We start from the raw sequence: 18,049 nt of genomic DNA on the forward strand, positions 1-18,049 counted from the left end.
AAGTAGGCAGAGAGGCAGACAGAGAGGAAGGGATGCAGGCTAGGCTCCCTGCTGAGCAGAGAGCCCGACGAGGGGCTTGATCCCAGGACCCTGGGATCATGACCTGAGCCAAAGGCAGAGGCTTTAACCCACTGAGCCACCCAGGTGCCCCAATATTTAAATTCTTGAAGCTCATCACCTCATAGAATTACTGTGAAGATTAAACGAGTAAGATGCTTAGTGCTTACCAAATACCTGGGTCCATAAATAATGTTCACTCTTATGATTATTAAGTGAGTCTTAATACATAGCAATACAGAGCCCTGGAAGTGATATATTATTTGCTGTGTTTCTTCAGGTTTCATTTAGTGGAGAAATTGGACATGACTCTGGAGGAGTCAAGGTAGAGTTTTTCCACTGTCTGTTTGAGGAGATGACCCGGCCAGAATATGGGATGTTCATGTATCCCGAGGAGGCTTCCTACATGTGGTTTCCTGTCAGGGTGAGTCTTCTCCTTTTTGCTTACAGTTATCAACACAGAAAAGGCATGTCATACACCATTGGAAATTAGGTTGTCTAGACATTTTCATTTTGGGAGAGGAGTTATTGATACATATAATTACGGATAGCCTTCAGTTTTAATAAGGTGATTATTTTCTTTAAAATGGAGTCCCCTTCCCCTGTGTTCCCAATTCTGCCCACACAGGAAAACTTAAACAGTGTATGTTTTTTACCATTAATAGAATGTTTGGATAAAAAGGAACCCTTCCTTTCCCAGGTGCCCATTTTTTTGCTCAGTTCTGTTTTTCCTTGTGAATTTGAAAATTTCTTTTCAAATTTTCTTTTGAAAGCATGAAAAGAAAGTGAAAACTAGTTTATGAGGGTTTGCTGAGCCTAATGTGGTTCTATTAGTGTCCCTGTGGCAGAGATTTAACTTGACTTAATGACTGCACATAAACCCTAAATATTCTTATTGCAAGCTTTACTTTTTTTTTTTTTTAAGATTTTGTTTATTGAGAGAGAGTGTGTGAGCTAGCAGGGGGAGGGGCAGAGGGAGAGGGAGACAGAGAATCTCAAGTAGACTTCCCACTGAGAGTGGAACCTGACGACAGGCTCCATCTCATGACCCTGAGATCGTGACCTGAGCAAAATCACAAGTCAGAGGCTTAACTGACTGAGCCACCCAGGGGCCCCGCAACCTTTTTTATTTTAATTTGTGATTTGACTTTGTGAAAGGGAGAAAAGGTTTAGCTAATATGAATATTCCATTTTACTTGTAAAAATTAAAAGACATTAAATTTTTTTTCTCTTTTCAGCCTAAATTTGAGAAGAAGAGATATTTCTTCTTCGGGGTTCTTTGTGGACTTTCCCTGTTCAATTTCAACGTTGCCAACATCCCTTTCCCACTGGCCCTGTTTAAGAAACTTTTGAACCAAACACCATCATTGGAAGACTTAAAAGAACTGAGTCCTCTTTTGGGAAAGTAAGTAGCATAGTTTTTTTTTCTAGAACTCTACATAATATATATTTAGATATAGGTATACCTCGTTTCATTACCTTGTGTTTCATAGATAGTATGTGCTTCATAGATAGTAGTGTTTTTTACAGGGGTATCTGGGTGGCTTAGTGGGTTAGGCCTCTGCCTTCGGTTCAGGTCATGATCTCAGGGTCCTGGGATCGAGTCCCGCATTGGGCTCTCAGTGGGGGACCTGCTTCCCTCTGCCTCTCTGCCTACTTGTGATCTCTCTCTCCCTGTCAAATAAAAAAAAATAGTTTGTTTTTTTTTTTTATAGATCAAAGGTTTGTGGCAACCCTGTGTTTAAGCAAGCCATTTTTCCAATAGCATTTGCTCACTTAGGGTCTCTCTGTCATATTTATGGTAATTGTCACAGTATTCCAAGTGTTTCCATTACTATTCTATTTGTTATGGTGATCTGTGATCAGTGATTACAACTTGCTGAGAGCTCACAGGATGGTGAGCATTAAAGTATTTTTATTTTTATTTTATTATTTTTTTTAATTATTTTTTATTATGGTAGTCACCATACAGTACATCATTAGTTTTTGATGTAGTATTCCAGGATTCATTGTTTATGTATAATACCCAGTGTTCCATGCAGTATGTGCCCTCCTTAATATCTACCACCAGGCTTACACCCCCGCAAAACCCTCAGTCTGTTTCTCAGAGTCCACAGTCTCTCATGGTTCGTATCCCCCTTTGACTTCCCCCTCCTTCATTTTTCCTTTCCTTCTCCTGATGTCCTCCGTGCTATTCCTCATGTTCCACAAGTAAGTGAAACTACTTGATGATTGAACATTAAAGTATTTTTAAATTAATGCATGCACATTTTTAAGACATAATGCTGTTACACACTTACTATAGTGTGGTGTGAACATAACTTTTAAATGCACTGGGAAACCAAGTAATTCTTTTTGACTTGTGTCTGTTTGGATAATTGCTTTATTGCAGTGTCTGGAATCAGACCTGCAGTAACTCCAAGGTACGCTTCTAAATAAACACACCTCCCCACCCAAAAGCATTTTCATGTTCAGCAGCAACATTCTAGGTACCTTAGGTCAAGTATTATTTTGGGAAGAACTGTTAGATAATAATTTAACTTTTCAAATTAAGAGAAGTCGATTTCCCCTATGATTGGTCCTTAATGCTTATATTAATCTTTGAACCTTGTGTAGAAACCGTCATGGGCAGAGCATAAGTTATACCCTGGTGTGAATTTGCAAGTGACGTTTGTTTTAAATCTTGTTTCTTACCTTCACCTTTAAAGTGAAAACTTACTTCTAAGTTAAAAAGCCAAGCCACCACCTCACAAAAAATACTGGTAATAGAAAGGGGTGATATTCCTGCTGTATGTTGAGTTTCCTCAACATCCATAAGAAAAATGGACATATAGAAAGGAAGTTAACCCACAAAGGAGTAACAGAATGGCTTCACCTCCCCAGTGCTCATGGAATGCAGATGAAAATCAGAGGCCAATCTGCTGCCCATTTACAGTGGTTGGAAATACTGATGCTATGTGGTGTTTGCCAGGGTTTGGGAAAAGGTTTGCTCTAATTTCAGGGGTTGGTAGTGGACGTATGAGTTGGTGATTCCTTTTCAGAGAACAGTGTTATAGTACTTACCTGAATCAGAAATGTATTTGCCACTTTAGCCTAGCAGTTTTGTCTCTAGACATTTAATTTCAGAAATAATACAATCATGCAAGGCTGTTTCCATACTAATGTATATCACATTACATCGTTCATAATCTGTGGAATTACCTACATGTTCTTTAATAAGGGAATTACTTACTTTTAGTATATTTATGCAATGAAATCCTATGTAGATTTTTAAAAGAATGAGAATGGTAGTATGATTTTTTTTTTTTTTTTAAACTGAGCAGGCCAGTGGGAGAGAGGGAGAATCTCAAAGCAGGCTCCTGCAGGGCTCAGTCTCATGACCTAAGCTAAAATCAAGAGTTTAGATGCTTAACAGACTGAGCCATCTAGGTGCCCTGATCCTATTATTATTATCCCCACTTCACAGGTAAGGAAACAAACACAGTTTGGGTAACTTGTCTGAGACCCCATAGTGACAGAACCATGAATTGAACAGAGTCTGGCTCCAGCATCCAACTATTAATCATTATTACTAATTATACTAATAAGATAAGGAAAAACATCAGAAGCACAAGATTGGGCAAGGAGGAGATAAATTTATTGTTTTTTACTGAAACAGTGAAAATGACCTAAATAATGTTTATGCCTAAGAAGACTTAATACACATCAACTTAATAAATGTAAAGATCATTAAATCTGTATCAGTGTTCCTCATGTTTTTAGGTCTTCAGAATCTTCAGAAAGCTGTATTAATTGAGGACAGTACAGTGGGTGCAGGTTTTCAATGGAAGAAAAGTGAGAGTTCAGACACTAATCCAGGCGCTTGTGGAACTTGCTGGAGGTAGTACACTGGATTAATGGGAACAGGATTGTCAGTTCATGCATATGGGAAAAATGATCATTGATGCCTTATGGCGTATGCAGAAATCAGGTTCATGTGGGTGAAGGACTTAAATAGTAAAGCAAAAATGTTGAAAGTATGGACAAATATCTTCCTTGCTTTTGGAGTCTTTTTTTTTTTTTTAAGATTTTACTTATTTATTTGACAGACAGAGATCACAAGTAGGCAGAGAGGCAGGCAGAGAGAGAGGAGGAAGCAGGCTCCCTGCTGAGCAGAGAGCCCGATGAGGGGCTCGATCCCAGGACTCTGAGATCATGACCTGAACCGAAGGCAGAGGCTTTAACCCACTGAGCCACCCAAGCGCCCCTGTCATACTCTTTTCTATTTCATTTTTTTATTGTGATGAAATGTATATAACAGTTCCCATTTAAACCATTTTTAAACCATTTGGGTCTTTGTTCAAATGTTAGTTACCTCTTCAGAAAGTTCTTTCTTGATCACTCTGTATAAGAAGACAATCCCCACTCATTCTCCATTTCCTTACATGGCTTCATTATTCTTTTTTTTTTTTTTTAAAGATTTTACTTATTTATTTGACAGACAGAGATCACAAGTAGGCAGAGAGGCAGGCAGAGAGAGAGGAAGGGAAGCAGGTTCCCCACTGAGCAGAGAGCCTGATGCAGGGCTCAATCCCAGGACCCTGAGATCATGACCTGAGCCGAAGGCAGAGGCTTTAACCCACTGAGCAGTCTTAAGAAAGACATCAAAATTACCAATATTGAAGGAAAGATGATAAGTTTTAACTGCAGTGAGATTAAAGAATTTATCTGTTCTTCATGAGCTACCTTAACAAAAGGGGACAATGCTCCCTTTTTTAATTAAACATTTAACAATTAAACATATGTCAACTGTTATTTGTGACATATTTTGGGGATGGTAGAAAAATGGGGTAGGGGAAGTATCCATACAGGTAGGTGTAAGATACTAGCAATGTTTGAAGAGGCAGGTTCCTAAGTATTCTTTGTAAAAACACCCGTAAATTAGCGCATAAGCCATATACATGGACAGATAATGACAAGAGTATCATGAGCCAGTTCCCATCACTCCCTCTCCTCACCGCCCCCCTGCCAAAACCTACAATGAATAACACATGGTCTGTTTTTCACAACTGTGTAATAAAAAATCCAGGGGGAGGGGATAGTCAGCTTGGATTCCACCTTCCAGAGGCCTTCCCTGGTGACACATCCCTTTAGCAAGAGTTGACCAAGGCTGTATGTGGACACTTACAGAGTTTCTGCACACAGCTCACTGTGCTGTAGGGAGGCTTCCATCTGCATAGCTTACCTATGAGTCTCAGTGTATTGACAGTAATGTCTCAGCTTTACATCCCTTATTGCTGCCTCATTGGGTGCTTGATAGATGTTTGTGGAATGACTACATGAGAGAATGAGCAAACACAATGAGACATAGGACTTTATTACTTTTTTTTTAAGATTTTATTTATTTGACAGATCACAAGTAGGCAGAGAGGCAGGCAGAGAGAGAGAGAGGAGGAAGCAGGCTCCCAACTGAGTGGAGAGCCCGATGCGGGGCTTGATTCCAGGACCCTGGGATCACGACCTGAGCCGAAGGCAGAGGCTTTAACCCACTGAGCCACCCAGGCGCCCCAGGACTTTAAAAATATAAATGAAGTACCATAGGACAACAGAGGGTGGAGATATAAAAACACTGGCTGCTCTCCATGTTGGTGTAACCTGTATTCTCACAAATGTCTTGAAACAGTTAAGGTAGTTGATTGTCACATATGTCTTAAGCTTGATGATATTGGGACAGTAGATACAGAGAAGGTGCTCTGACCTTCTCATTCCTCCAGTTTCCTAAGTGATACCTGACATTTAAAAGGAGATTATTGTTCTGTAGGTACAGTTCAAAAGCTTAAATAAAGGTAACACTGATTTGAATGAGTTTCAGTATCAGATACGTTATCAGTCCTTTTCTCTAGAAACCTATAATCACTGAGTAAAGGAAGGTAGGATAAAGGGAAGAGAGCTTGCAGAATTGCAAATACTCAGGAACTTCACGCCTGTCGGTGAGGTCTGGCTATCAGTGCACAGAGAAATGGGCATTGTTAACTAGTGACCTGACCTCCCACCTTCACAATAGTCCTGCATTTGACATTTATTTAAATGATGTGTCCAGTGATCATAGTTACTGACTTTTAAAAAATAAAATTATTTATTCTTTAGGAGTTTGCAGACGCTTCTGGATGATGAAGGCGATGACTTTGGAGAAGTATTTTATATCTATTTTAATGTGAGTAGTGATACCAGATTACAGATCAGTTTTAACTATATTAATCCTTTACATCTTCAGATTCTAGACATATCACTCTTTAATAAGAGGACAAACTTCTGAATTAATGCAGAAGTTTTTTTTTTTCTTCACTTTTTATGAGCTGGGCTTATCAGTTAGATTTTTCTATGTAACAGCACTTAAACATAGTGGCTTAAACACAATTCATTGAGTTTCTGGCCTGAATCGACTTGCCTGGGCTGAATGGTTTACACCTGCCTTGCTCGTATACCCATTTGTTGGCTGGGTTATGGAATGTGGGCTGAAACAGCTTTTCTGTTCTAGGGAGTCTCTTGTGCCCCAGTAGGCTTGTCTTTATAGAGATGGCAAGCCTCAACATACAAGCTTCTTTTTAAGCTTTTACTTATAGTAGAGCCTATTGACCAGAGTAGCTCACATGGCCACAGCCATATGCAAGGCTGAAGAACCGAAGTCCTCCTTTTGTGGGGGTGCTGGGGGGTTGCACAGCTATTGCAAAGTCACACTGCACAGGGGCTTGAATACCAGGCTGGGAAGAAGTTGTGACTGTTTTTGCAAATCCACCATACTATGTCTAATTACTATGTCTAATCCACCATACTATGTCTGATTATTGAAATGTGGCATTTGCCCAATTTTTTCAGTATGATAAATAATTCAAGTTTTGTAAAAATTAATTTTTCATTCTGCATGATAAGATAGTAACTTTTTACATGCACATTCCTTGTTTGTATGACAAAAATGCGTACTTTTATAAGATCTTGAGAAAAACGGTATGCTTTAAGGTGTTTTTGTTGATAATTGCTTCGGATTGTTTTTGGAGACACTATCTGAGTTTATTTGTGGTTACAGGTGCATTGGGACAAAAATGATACAGACCTAATTCCTAATGGAAGTTGTGTCATTGTTGACCAGACTAACAAGTATGTACAGAGAAGTGAAATATTTGTTTTGTTTATACACTGTTTATTTCACTGGGCTCTAAAAATGTATTAGAGTTCTTACCAATTAATCACTTTTTAATAAGACAGCGAGGTGGTGTATATTATGTGTATGTGTGTGTCTCCTGGAGTTTATATTCTGGTAGGGAAGGAAATAGCTTTCGCAGAGAGGCCTTCCCTTATTGTCCTGTCTAGGTTTATACCACTAACTTCTGTCTCTATCTCCTTACCTGTTTCACTGTTTCTTTTCATATCACCCATTACATACCTTTAGGGGCGCCTGGGTGGCTCAGTGGGTTAGGGCCATTACATACCTTTAGGATTGCTGCTTGCCTGTATTTCCCCAATAATAAATAAGCTACTGCAGAATAAGCTCCTATAGTGAGCTGCTTGATGGCAAGGACTAGTCATGTTCATCATGGTGCATCTAGTACCTAGAAGAGCCACTGGTCTGTGGCAGGCACTTAGTATTTATAATGTTACAACATGGTACTGTGGTGTCTTGAGTTCTCAGCCCCTTACAGGATTCTGTTTTAAAGCCACAGTGTGGGATGAGAGAACATTCCACTGATAGTCGGTCGGAGTGGCAGAGAGATACCACCAGATGCGCATTCTGGTGTAAGCCAGCCAGCTATTTTTCTTCCATCTTTTCATCTTTATTTTTAAAAAAGGACTTCGAAGTCTGACATACAGAAAAGTATACAAATTAGTATACAGATCAAGAAATAGAATATTTCCAGTTCTGTAGTATATTTTATGAATATTCTAATTCACTATATTATCACTGATAGACATACTGAGGTTCTCTGCCTCTTCACAACTACTTTTAGCCTAGTCACTTTCCCTGAATCAGCAAATGGCCCAGAGGGAAAAACCGCAAGTAAAATGCTGGGCTCACTTTGCAGGGCTTCCCCTCTCTCTTAATACTTCAGAGGCCTCTTGCATCTTAGGTTTGGAAGCCTAGAGCTAGATGTGTTTTTGTATACTCTCTGGCTTTTTCTAGTTCTTCTCGTTGGGAGTATTTGGGGAATGCTATCCCATCATAGCTAGATGTAGAAATCCCTTCTGTATTTGTGCTTAACCACAAATACTAATATTAACTACTGTCATACATTCAGACAGTATGGAAGACCATAAAATAAAATGGGAAATTTTTCCCATCTCCCAAGCCTGTTTCCCAGAGCACTATCAGCAGGTCAGGTTTTACACTTCCACACTTTCTCTGTTCTAATCTGTGTCCTTTCATTTAACTGTGTGACCTTGAGTTATTATATAACTTCACCAAGAAACTTCTTTTCTTTACTAACATGTCCTAAGAATCTGCCCTGAGAGTTGTATGACGATTAAGTTAGATATATGAAAAATGGTCAAGTGCATATGGCTATTTTTTGGCACTGAATTGTTAGGTGTTTTAGTTCTCATTCTATTTTTGGCTTTCTGCCCATCTTCCCTGCCCCTTGCCAGTTTCCTTCAGGGTACTACAGTAAGCTGAAATGATTTTTTGTTTCATTAAAGGAGAGACTATGTTTCTAAATATGTCAATTACATCTTCAACATCTCTGTGAAGACACTCTACGAAGAATTCCAAAGAGGATTTTACAAAGTGTGTGACAAGGATATTATTGAGTTTTTCCATCCGGAAGAACTAAAGGATGTGATTATTGGAAATACAGATTATGACTGGGAAACCTTTGAGAAGGTATATTGTAAAGGCCTAGAAGTTTGAATTTGAATTTCTTGTTTATTATTTCCTGAATATGGGTTTTTTTGTGTGTATTTTTTTTTTCTAGAATGCACATTATGAAGAGGGATATGATAATTCACATCCCACCATAGTGATGTTTTGGAAGGCTTTACACAAATTGACTTTGGAGGAAAAGAAAAAGTTCCTTGGTAGGTATTCTATCAGGAGTGATCTAGAATCTTAGGTCTCTCTTATGGGATACCTAAACCTTGTTTGCTGTAGACACCATTTGCCACAAATCCTCGTGTAAGAGCCACTCCACGTCCAGTTGGATGTTCTCTCTGCCAGGCTGTGTGAACATATAAAAATGTTAATATGGGTCATCTTTCTTGTGATTTCAGACCTGCCTCTTGCTTTCAGATGTCCCCTCAGTTCTCCATCCAAGTTAGATATTTAGTCTGCTTTCTGTATTTGTGACTCCCATTATTCAGGCCTTATGGGATTGGCCATATTTTACAACATCATTGCCTCCAGCCCTTTGTGTCTCCCCTACCACATTTTGATCTCTGTTTCATGCTTACTTGGTTGTTTACCTGCAGCTTTGCTTAATGACTTTCTCATATTCTTCCAAAATTTCCATACTTATTTTTGAGAAACATTTACCTTCTTGTTCTTCTTTTTGTGGATAACATGTATGTTGGAAGATAATCAGGCTTCTCCAGAAGCCCAGCCTGACTTTCCAATCTTTGCTTTACAGGAAATCATTATTTCAGCCAAACATTTCCATCATCTCTACATTATTGAGCTCACCTTGTGCCCTCCCACCTCCAGGCTTTCTCCTTGCCCTGCCTTGAACCCTCACCCACCTCCTTGTTGCTGCTCTAAACCTTCCCCTTCTTAAAGATCCAGCTTAATTCTGAGCTCTCCAAAGTCTCCCTGGTCATCCCAGCCTGATTCTTTCTCCCTGCTCTGAACCACACTCAGCATTTTCACTCAGGAAGCACTTAATTCCATGATGGCTCACCCTTTTGTTTTTCCCTTGCTATTTCTCTTTTTCTGCACAAGAAAATAGTATTTCCAACTAGACTGTAAGCTGCTTGAGGGACAGCGTGTCAGTGCCCGATGCAGGCTGAAGTGGGACTCTGCACATGGTCCCTCCGTAAATGTTTTGAATAAGCACTTTTTTTTCCCCCTCTATAAAAGTCTTGGTCTCTGGGAAGCAGATCACTCAGTTTTATTCTTCTTCTCAAGTGTTTCTTACAGGAACTGACAGAATTCAAGTAAAAGGTTTAAAGAACATGAAAATAACATTTTGCTGTCCTGAAAATGTGAATGAAAAAGATCCCATAAGAGCACAGACGTGTATTAGTGTCCTCTACCTTCCCAAATATTCTACAATGGAAAGAGTGGAAGAAGCACTTCAAGTAGCCATCAACAACAGCAGAGGATTTGGCTGACCTGGCCTCACATTCTTTACCCCTTTATGGAAATATTTTCAAAAATAAAATTAAGAACCCAAGAATTAATGTGAAAGTCCCACTATTCATTGTATTCACCTGCTCTTTCAGAACTGTGTTTTTGCATATGAGATATTTTGATAATGTTCTAGACTAGGCTGTTAGAACAAGGTGACCCCAAAACATAGTGCATAAAAGACCGAATTTTGTTTTTCTCTCATAAGCATCTTGGCTGAGGTGGTGCTTCTCCTACTCCCACTGCTCAAATAAAGATCAAATGACTTTCTCATTGAAAATGTCCATGGAAACTGCCCATTTCTGTCTTAAATCTTCTATATGGCATTTGAAACTATTGACTTCTTTCTCCTCAGAACTGTTGTGAACTGGTAGACTGTGGCTTTCTTTTTCTTGGCTTCTTTCCCATTTCCTTTGCTTGTATTTCTTACACTCCCCTGACCTCCAGTGCTAGTGTAGTCCTCTGTTCTCACTCCGCACACACTCCCATCAACTCCATGGTTTCTGCTCTGTTTTCATGTGATGGTGCCCAGATCTCTCCGTGACCTACAGGAACTGGTCAATTCCAGTCCCAGCCATTTTTTTTGTCTAGTAGTTTGTATCTCCCTGTGTGATCCTTGGCTCATTAATCTCAGCATGTCTAAGAAAATTACTGTTTCCTGTAGTCCACAGCTCAATGTTATCACCAGGATTTCTAGGCAGAAGCCTGCAATCCTCATCCCTCTTTATCCACACATTCAATAAATCAGGTCCTAACAGTTCTTGTTCTTGTATCTAGATCCACACCACCCCACAGAACTCTCTGAGGCTGGAAACTGCCTCCCCCCCCATATCTGCACTGTTCAATAAGGTAGCCTTATGCTATAGTAAGGTTTAGTGTTTGAAGAATTTTGAAGAGAGAAAATGTCAGTGGTGGGAGAAAGAGTCTGGAGCTGTGCTGCCCAGTATGTGGCTATTCAGTTAAATAAGGGGGCCTGGGTGGCTCAGTGGGTTAAGTGTCTGACTTCATCTCAGGTCATGATTTCAGGGTCCTGGGATGGAGCCCTGAGTTGGGCACCCCACTCAGCTGGGAGTCGGCTTCTCCCTCTGGCCCTCCCCACTTGGTGTGCTCTATCTCTCAAAATCTTAAAAATAAATAGAATTAAATGAAATGTAAAATTCAGTTCTCAGTCACACTACCCGGATTTCAAGGGCTCAGTGTCTCCATGTGATGGGTGGCTAATGTGTAAGTGCAAATACACACACTTGGCACTGACAGGTCCTAAACCTACGAACCCCTGTAGTTTTGCATGTGCTTTTTTTCTTGGGAGAAGAGCCACAGTGTGATAAATCAAGATGATTTGAAAATCAGGCAGTAAAGTCATAGTTCATTGTTATCAGACACCCCAGATCCTTTCAGGCATGCCCCCTGTGCAGCTCCAGCCTGCTTTCCCACCAGTGCTCTGTATACACAGTGTACTTCACTCTAGACATCTATAACTATCTCAAGTTCCTGAACAGGCCACAGTCTCTCCTGTGTTGTTGTTTTTTAAGATTTTTATTTATTTATTTGACAGAGAGAAAGAGATCACAAGTAGGCAGAGAGGCAGGCAGAGAGAGAGGAGGAAGCAGGCTCCCCGCTGAGCAGAGAGCCCAATGCGTGTCTCGATCCCAGGACCCTGAGATCATGACCTGAGCTGAAGGCAGAGGCTTAACCCACTGAGCCACCCAGGCACCCACTCTCCTGTGTTTTTATTCATGCATTTTCTTATTCCTGGAAACTTCTCATCCCGCCCCAACCTCCCGACTCTTCTTTACCTCCTCTCTTTTCAATTCTGCATCCCAACTCTGGGTTCTTCCTCTTGTTTCTCAGAATTCACTTAATCTATGGCCACCTAGTAGGTGCCACACCAATAAATACGTGTGGAATATGGCTTCCTAGCTCAGCGTTTCACAAGTGCTAGTTTTTCTGAGTATAATCCTCATTATGGTTCCTTCCAAGGGCTTAGTTGCCAGTGGTTCTTCATATGAGTTAGCCAGAAGTGCCACCTAGTGGCAGATGCGGAAGATAGCAATCACGTCCAAATGGAGCCTTTCACTAAGGGACAAAGCTTGGAGAAGGAGACAGGCCTTTCTCCCCACAATCTCCCCACAGCTATACTCAGTAGTGAGACTCTTACTATGGCTCTTGAGGGTGCTCGGTAATTTCATATTTTCTTTTTTCTTTTTTCTTTTTTTTTAAGATTTTATTTATTTGTCAGAGAGAGAGGGAGAGAGAGCGAGCACAGGCAGACAGAATGGCAGGCAGAGGCAGAGGGAGAAGCGGGCTCCCCGCCAAGCAAGGAGCCCGATGTGGGACTCGATCCCAGGACGCTGGGATCATGACCTGAGCCGAAGGCAGCTGCTTAACCAACTGAGCCACCCAGGCGTCCCTCATATTTTCTACTTCCCTTAAAACAACCACCAAGTCTGGAAGTAGGTATCATTTTCATCTTACAGATCCAGAGTCAAGTTCAGAGAACTTCTTAGCCCACTCTGCAGGATTGGAAGAAAAGAGAGAGGTCATGGCAAGTCTTTTTTTGTTCTCTCAGAATGGGAAATTCTCACTTTGAAAGCTGAGGGAAGGATCTTATTCACAAGATGGGTAGTAAAGGTGATCCTTGTCAGCAATGCTGAGGACACTAAGGAAAATAATCTCATTAAGAGGCTTTAAGGAGGCAAGAGTTCCCATCATTGTTAGTGAAAGTATAAGATCGTATTTCTCGTGGTGGGCTTAGAGCTGGAGGTGGTGGGGTCAATGCCATGGCGTCCATACGTGGCATGAACTATGTTATGGGAAGCTAGTGAAGGAGAATCCCCGTCATTAGACATTTAGATATTATTATTTTTTAATTTGATAACAGCTTTATTGGTATATTACTCACATAGGATAGAATTAGCTAAGTGAGGTGTACAACTGAATGGATTTAGTATATTTGCAGAAGTGTGCAACCATTGCCACAATTTTAGAACCCCCCCCCCAAACATTGTACCCATTAGCTGTAACTCCATGATGTCCCAGCCATATGCATTCTCTAATCAACTTTCTGTTTCCACAGATTTGTCTATTATGGACATTTCATGTAAATGAGATCAAACAATATACTATTTTTAAAAACTGGTTTCTTTCATTTAGCATGTTTTCAAAGTTCATCCACATTGTAGAATTTATCAGTACTTTATTCCATATTTATTGATAAATAATGTTTCATTATGTTTATACCACATTTTACATATCCATTCATCAGCTGAGGGATAGTTGTGTTATTTTCCATGTTTTGGCTTTATGAATGATGCTGCTACGAATATTTGTGTGAAACATTTGTATGAAATGATGCTGTATGGTAAAATCTGTGTTTAACATTTTGAGGGACTGCCAACTGTTTTCCAAAGAAGCTGAATCATTTTTATATTCTCAGCAGCAGCATATGAGAGCTTGAGAAATATTTAAAATCTGCAGATTTGCTTTTTTTTTTTTTGCTACTGTGTTTTTTAATTGAAATATAATTGACTTAACAGATCTGTCCTTTTTTTTTTTTTAAATATTTATTTATTTGACACAGAGAGAGAGAGATCACAAATAGGCAGAGCAGCAGGCAGAGAGAGAGGGGGAAGCAGGCTCCCTGCGGAGCAGAGAGCCCGATGCGGGGCTCAATCCCAGGACCCCGAGACCATGACCTGAGCCGAAGGCAGTGGCTTAACCCACTGAGCCACCCAGGCGCCCCAACAGATCTGTTCTTAAGAGTGCTCGTGAGGGCCGCTAGTGGGTGACTCAGACAGTTAAGCATCTGGTTCTTGATTTTGACTCAGGTCATGATCTCAGGATTATGGGATTGAGCCTCACGTCAGGCTCCCGAGCTCAATGGGGAGTCTGCTTGAGGATTTCTCTCCCTCTCCCCGCCCCGTGCTTGCACATGTGCATCTCTCACTCTCAAATCTTTTTTTTTTTTTTTTTTTTTAAGATTTCATTTATTTACATGTCAGAGAGAGAGGGTACATGCAGGTCGAATGGCAGGCAGGAGAAGCAGCCTCCCCTCCAAGCAAGGAGTCTGATGTGGGACTTGATCCCAGGACCCTGGGATCATGACCTGAGCCGAAGGCAGATGCTTAACCAACTGAACCACCCAGGCATCCCTCTCTCTCAAATAAGTCTTTAAAAAAAAAAAAAAAAAAGAGTGCTAGTGAAATACAGAAACATTACATTTAGGTAGCTCTTTTCCTTTTTGTGCTATTATTGCCTTGTGTATTATGTCTACATGTTACAATCTCAACAATACTTGGTTATAATTAATACTTTATATAATTTAATGCCTCTTCATTAAATTATGAGGAGAACACAGATGTATTTGTAGTATTAGTTCTATTAACTTTGTTTACCTTTTCTGGTTCTTTTCATTAGTTCCTGTGAATTCAGGTTACCATCTGGTGTCATTTCTTCACTCCAGTTCAGCTTTGCTCCCATCTACTTCCTTTGTGCTGCTAATGGCAAATATGGTAGAGACCCCAAAATACAATTTATATATATTGTTTTCTACAAATTGCTCTACAGATCAGTTAAGTAGAGAGGAAATATACATTTACACTGTCTTTTATAGTTACATAATTATCTTTACTCTGCTGGTGGCCTGCCCCTCCAGGGAAGATGCCATAAAGCTCTACTAGACTAGGAGTTGAGGGAGGAGAGCTCCGGGTCTTGGCGGCACCCTCCTAGAGTGAAACGGTTTGAGCTGAGAGGAGGAAGAAAGATGTGGGTGATGGTTCAGATGGCACAAACTTCAATGTGCAGCATTTTCTGAGTTTTACATTTTCTTGTATGTTTCCTGATTTGGCTGTATGCCCTTGGGACAATTTCCAGAGACTCTGAATGGTGGTTTTGTTCACCAGTTAGGGTTGTTTGACAAAGGGCTTTCACGTGTCAAATTTAGCTTGTCCTCACAATTTTAGGAAACAAACAGGAGGATTTCTAAACCTACAGATGAAGCTCAGAGACAAGTAACTTGCCTAAAGTTCTAAGCATTGTTAGAACCATGCTTTCAGGCTCTCAGGAAGTATGTGCCTGCTCCATGCTAAGCATTAAATTAAAAATGTTGAACAGTTTACTGTCTAGACAGGAGACAGAAAGCAGGCAATTACAGTACAAGTTCAAGTGCTAAAATAGAGATAAAATATATGGTGCTTTAGGAAACAAGAAAGGCATCAGACTTGAACAGGAATTTGAATCCAACCATTTTGATTCCTAATTTTGCTTTTCTTATAAATAGAAAGGATGAGTCTTCTTAAAATGAGGTACTGTGCAGTGTGGTTAGGAAGGCAGACTGAAGCCATGGCTGCTGACAGTTTAAGCCTTGGTATGGTTCTTGCTGTTGCCCTGGGTAAATCATTTCCATCGCTCTGTGCTTCAGCTTCTGCATCTGCAAAATGCTGCCAGTATTGCCCACCTGACCTCTTAGGTTATAGAAGATTATATGAAATATGCTTAGCACTGGAGTTAGTGTACCATTTGCACTCTACAAGTGATTGTCAAATAAATTCTATTAGTGAAAGGATGGCATTAATGCTGAACTCCCCCAGAGTGTCCTTATCAGTTTCCTCAAAAATGATAAAATGCTTCGCTTGCAAAAGTTGAAATTGACTTTTTATAGTTCTTGTTTTATCAGCAAAATCATTTCATTTACATTGACCACAGTGAGATTTAGGGTAAATTAAAAAGGAACAAGGGGCATCTCGCTGGCTCAGTTGGTGGAGCTTATGACTCCTGATCTCCGGGTTGTGAGTTCGAGTCCCACATTGGGTGTATAGATAACTTAAAGAACTAAAAGCTTTAGGGGCCACCTGGGTGGGTCAGTTTGTTCAGTGTTGAGTGTCCGACTTTTGGTTTTGGCTCAGGTCACGATCTCAGGATGAGATGGAGCCCGATCTCATCATCGGACTCCATACTCAGGAGGTAATTTGCTTGAGATTCTCTGTCCCTCCCCCTGATCACCCCCTCTCTATATAAAATAAATAAATCTGAAAACAAAAAAGCAATAATTCCCTTTCAGGAAGTGACAGAAACTTCTATATTTGTCCAGATTATTTGTATTTTGCCATGCAGTGATTTAAGTATAGTTGGCACACCATGTTACATTGGTTTCAGATGTACACAGTGATTGGACAACTTTCTACACTGTGCTAAGCTCACCACAAATCTAGCTACCATCTGTCACTTTAAATGCTATTATGATACCATTGGCTACATTCCCTATGTACCTTTTATTTCAATGACTTTATTCCGTAACTGGAAGCTTGTACTTCCCATTTCCCTTCAACTTTTGCCCATTCCCCCTACCCTTCCCTTCTGGGCAACCATCAGTTTGTTTTCTGTATTTGCATCTACTTCTTTTTGGTTTTTAGGTTCCACATGTAAGTGAAATCATATAGTATTTGTTCTTTGTCTGATGTATTTCACTCAGCATTAATACCCTCAAGGTCAACCCATGTTGTCACAAATGTCAAGATCTCATTCTTTTTTTTATTACATAGGAGTAATATACCATTGTATATATGATGCCAGAGGCCAAGAAGGCCTCAGGCCCCTCTCCAAGAGGGTTTTGGCTTTGTACAAGGAAGAATTCAAGAGCAAGCCATTTAGAGAAAGGGGAAAAGATTAAGTATACAAGAAAGGAGCTACTTCATAGACAAAGTAGCTGTCTTCCCCAAGAGAGGAAGAGGATTCTCCTTTGCCTCTATCGGTTTTTATAAATTATTTTAGGATTTTATTTGTGAGAGGGAGAGAGCAGGGGGAGGGGCAGAGGGAGAGGGAGAGGGAGACAGCGTCCTCAAGCAGACTCCCTGCCGAGCAAGAAGCCCAAGGCAGGGCTCAGTGGCCAGCTCCTGAGATCATGACCTGAGCTGAAATCAAGAGCAGGCTGCTCAACTGACTGAGCCACCCAGGCCCCCCTATGTATTTTCCTTAAATTAGGTAACCATATGGGGAGGGGCTTACACTTTAACTTTGGGTTTCTCATTCACATTAGGCAATTAGTTTTTTCCATTGTTTAGGATTGTGGGATTACTCACAGGGAACAATTTTAAGAATGTCCAGCCTGTCACTTTTCCTGCTGAGTTTTAGGGTAAGGGTCAACCTAAAACCAAAATGGCTTTACCTTTGATCAACTTGTCTCCCAAGCCCTCTTCCCTCCAGCCTGATATGCCACATCATCTCCATCCGTTGATCCATTGAACTTAGATTGCTTCCGTATCTTGGTACTGTAAATAATGCTGCAGTAAACATAGGAGTGCATGTATTTTTTAAGATTAGTATTTATTTTCTTTGGGTAAATAGCCGGTACTAGAATTACTGGATAATTTAGTATTTCTGATTTTTTGAGGAACCTCGATACTGTCCCACAGTGGCTGCACCAATCTACATCCCCATCAACAGTGCACAAGGGTTCCTTTTTCTACACATCCTTGCCAACACTATTTCTCATTTATTTTAGCCATTCTGACAGGTATAATGTGTATCTCGTTGTGGTTTTGATTTTCATTTCCTTGATGATGAGTGATGCTGAGCATCTTTTCATGTGTCTTGTTGGCCACCTATAGGTCTTCTTCGGAAAAATGTCTGTTCAGGTCCTGTTTTCTTGGTGTTGAGTATCAGAGTGATTTTAAAAACATGATTTGT

The 18,049-nt window shown here is 40.3% G+C and overlaps 1 protein-coding gene and 1 long non-coding RNA gene across 2 annotated transcripts in view; one reads left to right on the top strand and one right to left on the bottom strand.

Moving 5' to 3' along the window:
* Positions 1–10,412, top strand: part of HERC5 (HECT and RLD domain containing E3 ubiquitin protein ligase 5) — a 43,001-nt gene extending 32,589 nt beyond the window's left edge. Inside the window, exons 17-23 of the mRNA XM_047717950.1 lie at positions 338–481; positions 1,296–1,462; positions 6,184–6,250; positions 7,121–7,191; positions 8,725–8,908; positions 9,000–9,102; positions 10,145–10,412. Of these exons, the coding sequence (XP_047573906.1) occupies positions 338–481; positions 1,296–1,462; positions 6,184–6,250; positions 7,121–7,191; positions 8,725–8,908; positions 9,000–9,102; positions 10,145–10,350 (942 nt within the window). The 3' untranslated portion in view covers positions 10,351–10,412. The remainder of the gene's footprint in view (positions 1–337; positions 482–1,295; positions 1,463–6,183; positions 6,251–7,120; positions 7,192–8,724; positions 8,909–8,999; positions 9,103–10,144) is intronic.
* LOC125093160 (uncharacterized) lies at positions 6,615–17,819 on the bottom strand. The gene is made up of 4 exons (XR_007125167.1): positions 17,529–17,819; positions 14,761–14,862; positions 7,524–9,242; positions 6,615–7,477 (listed from the first exon to the last, which is right to left on the bottom strand). It is a non-coding gene; the product is annotated as an uncharacterized LOC125093160 (long non-coding RNA).
* Between the last annotated feature and the right edge of the window lie 230 nt (positions 17,820–18,049).

The sequence above is a fragment of the Lutra lutra genome, chromosome 2 (genome assembly GCF_902655055.1).
Source record: "Lutra lutra chromosome 2, mLutLut1.2, whole genome shotgun sequence".
NCBI lineage: Eukaryota > Metazoa > Chordata > Mammalia > Carnivora > Mustelidae > Lutra > Lutra lutra.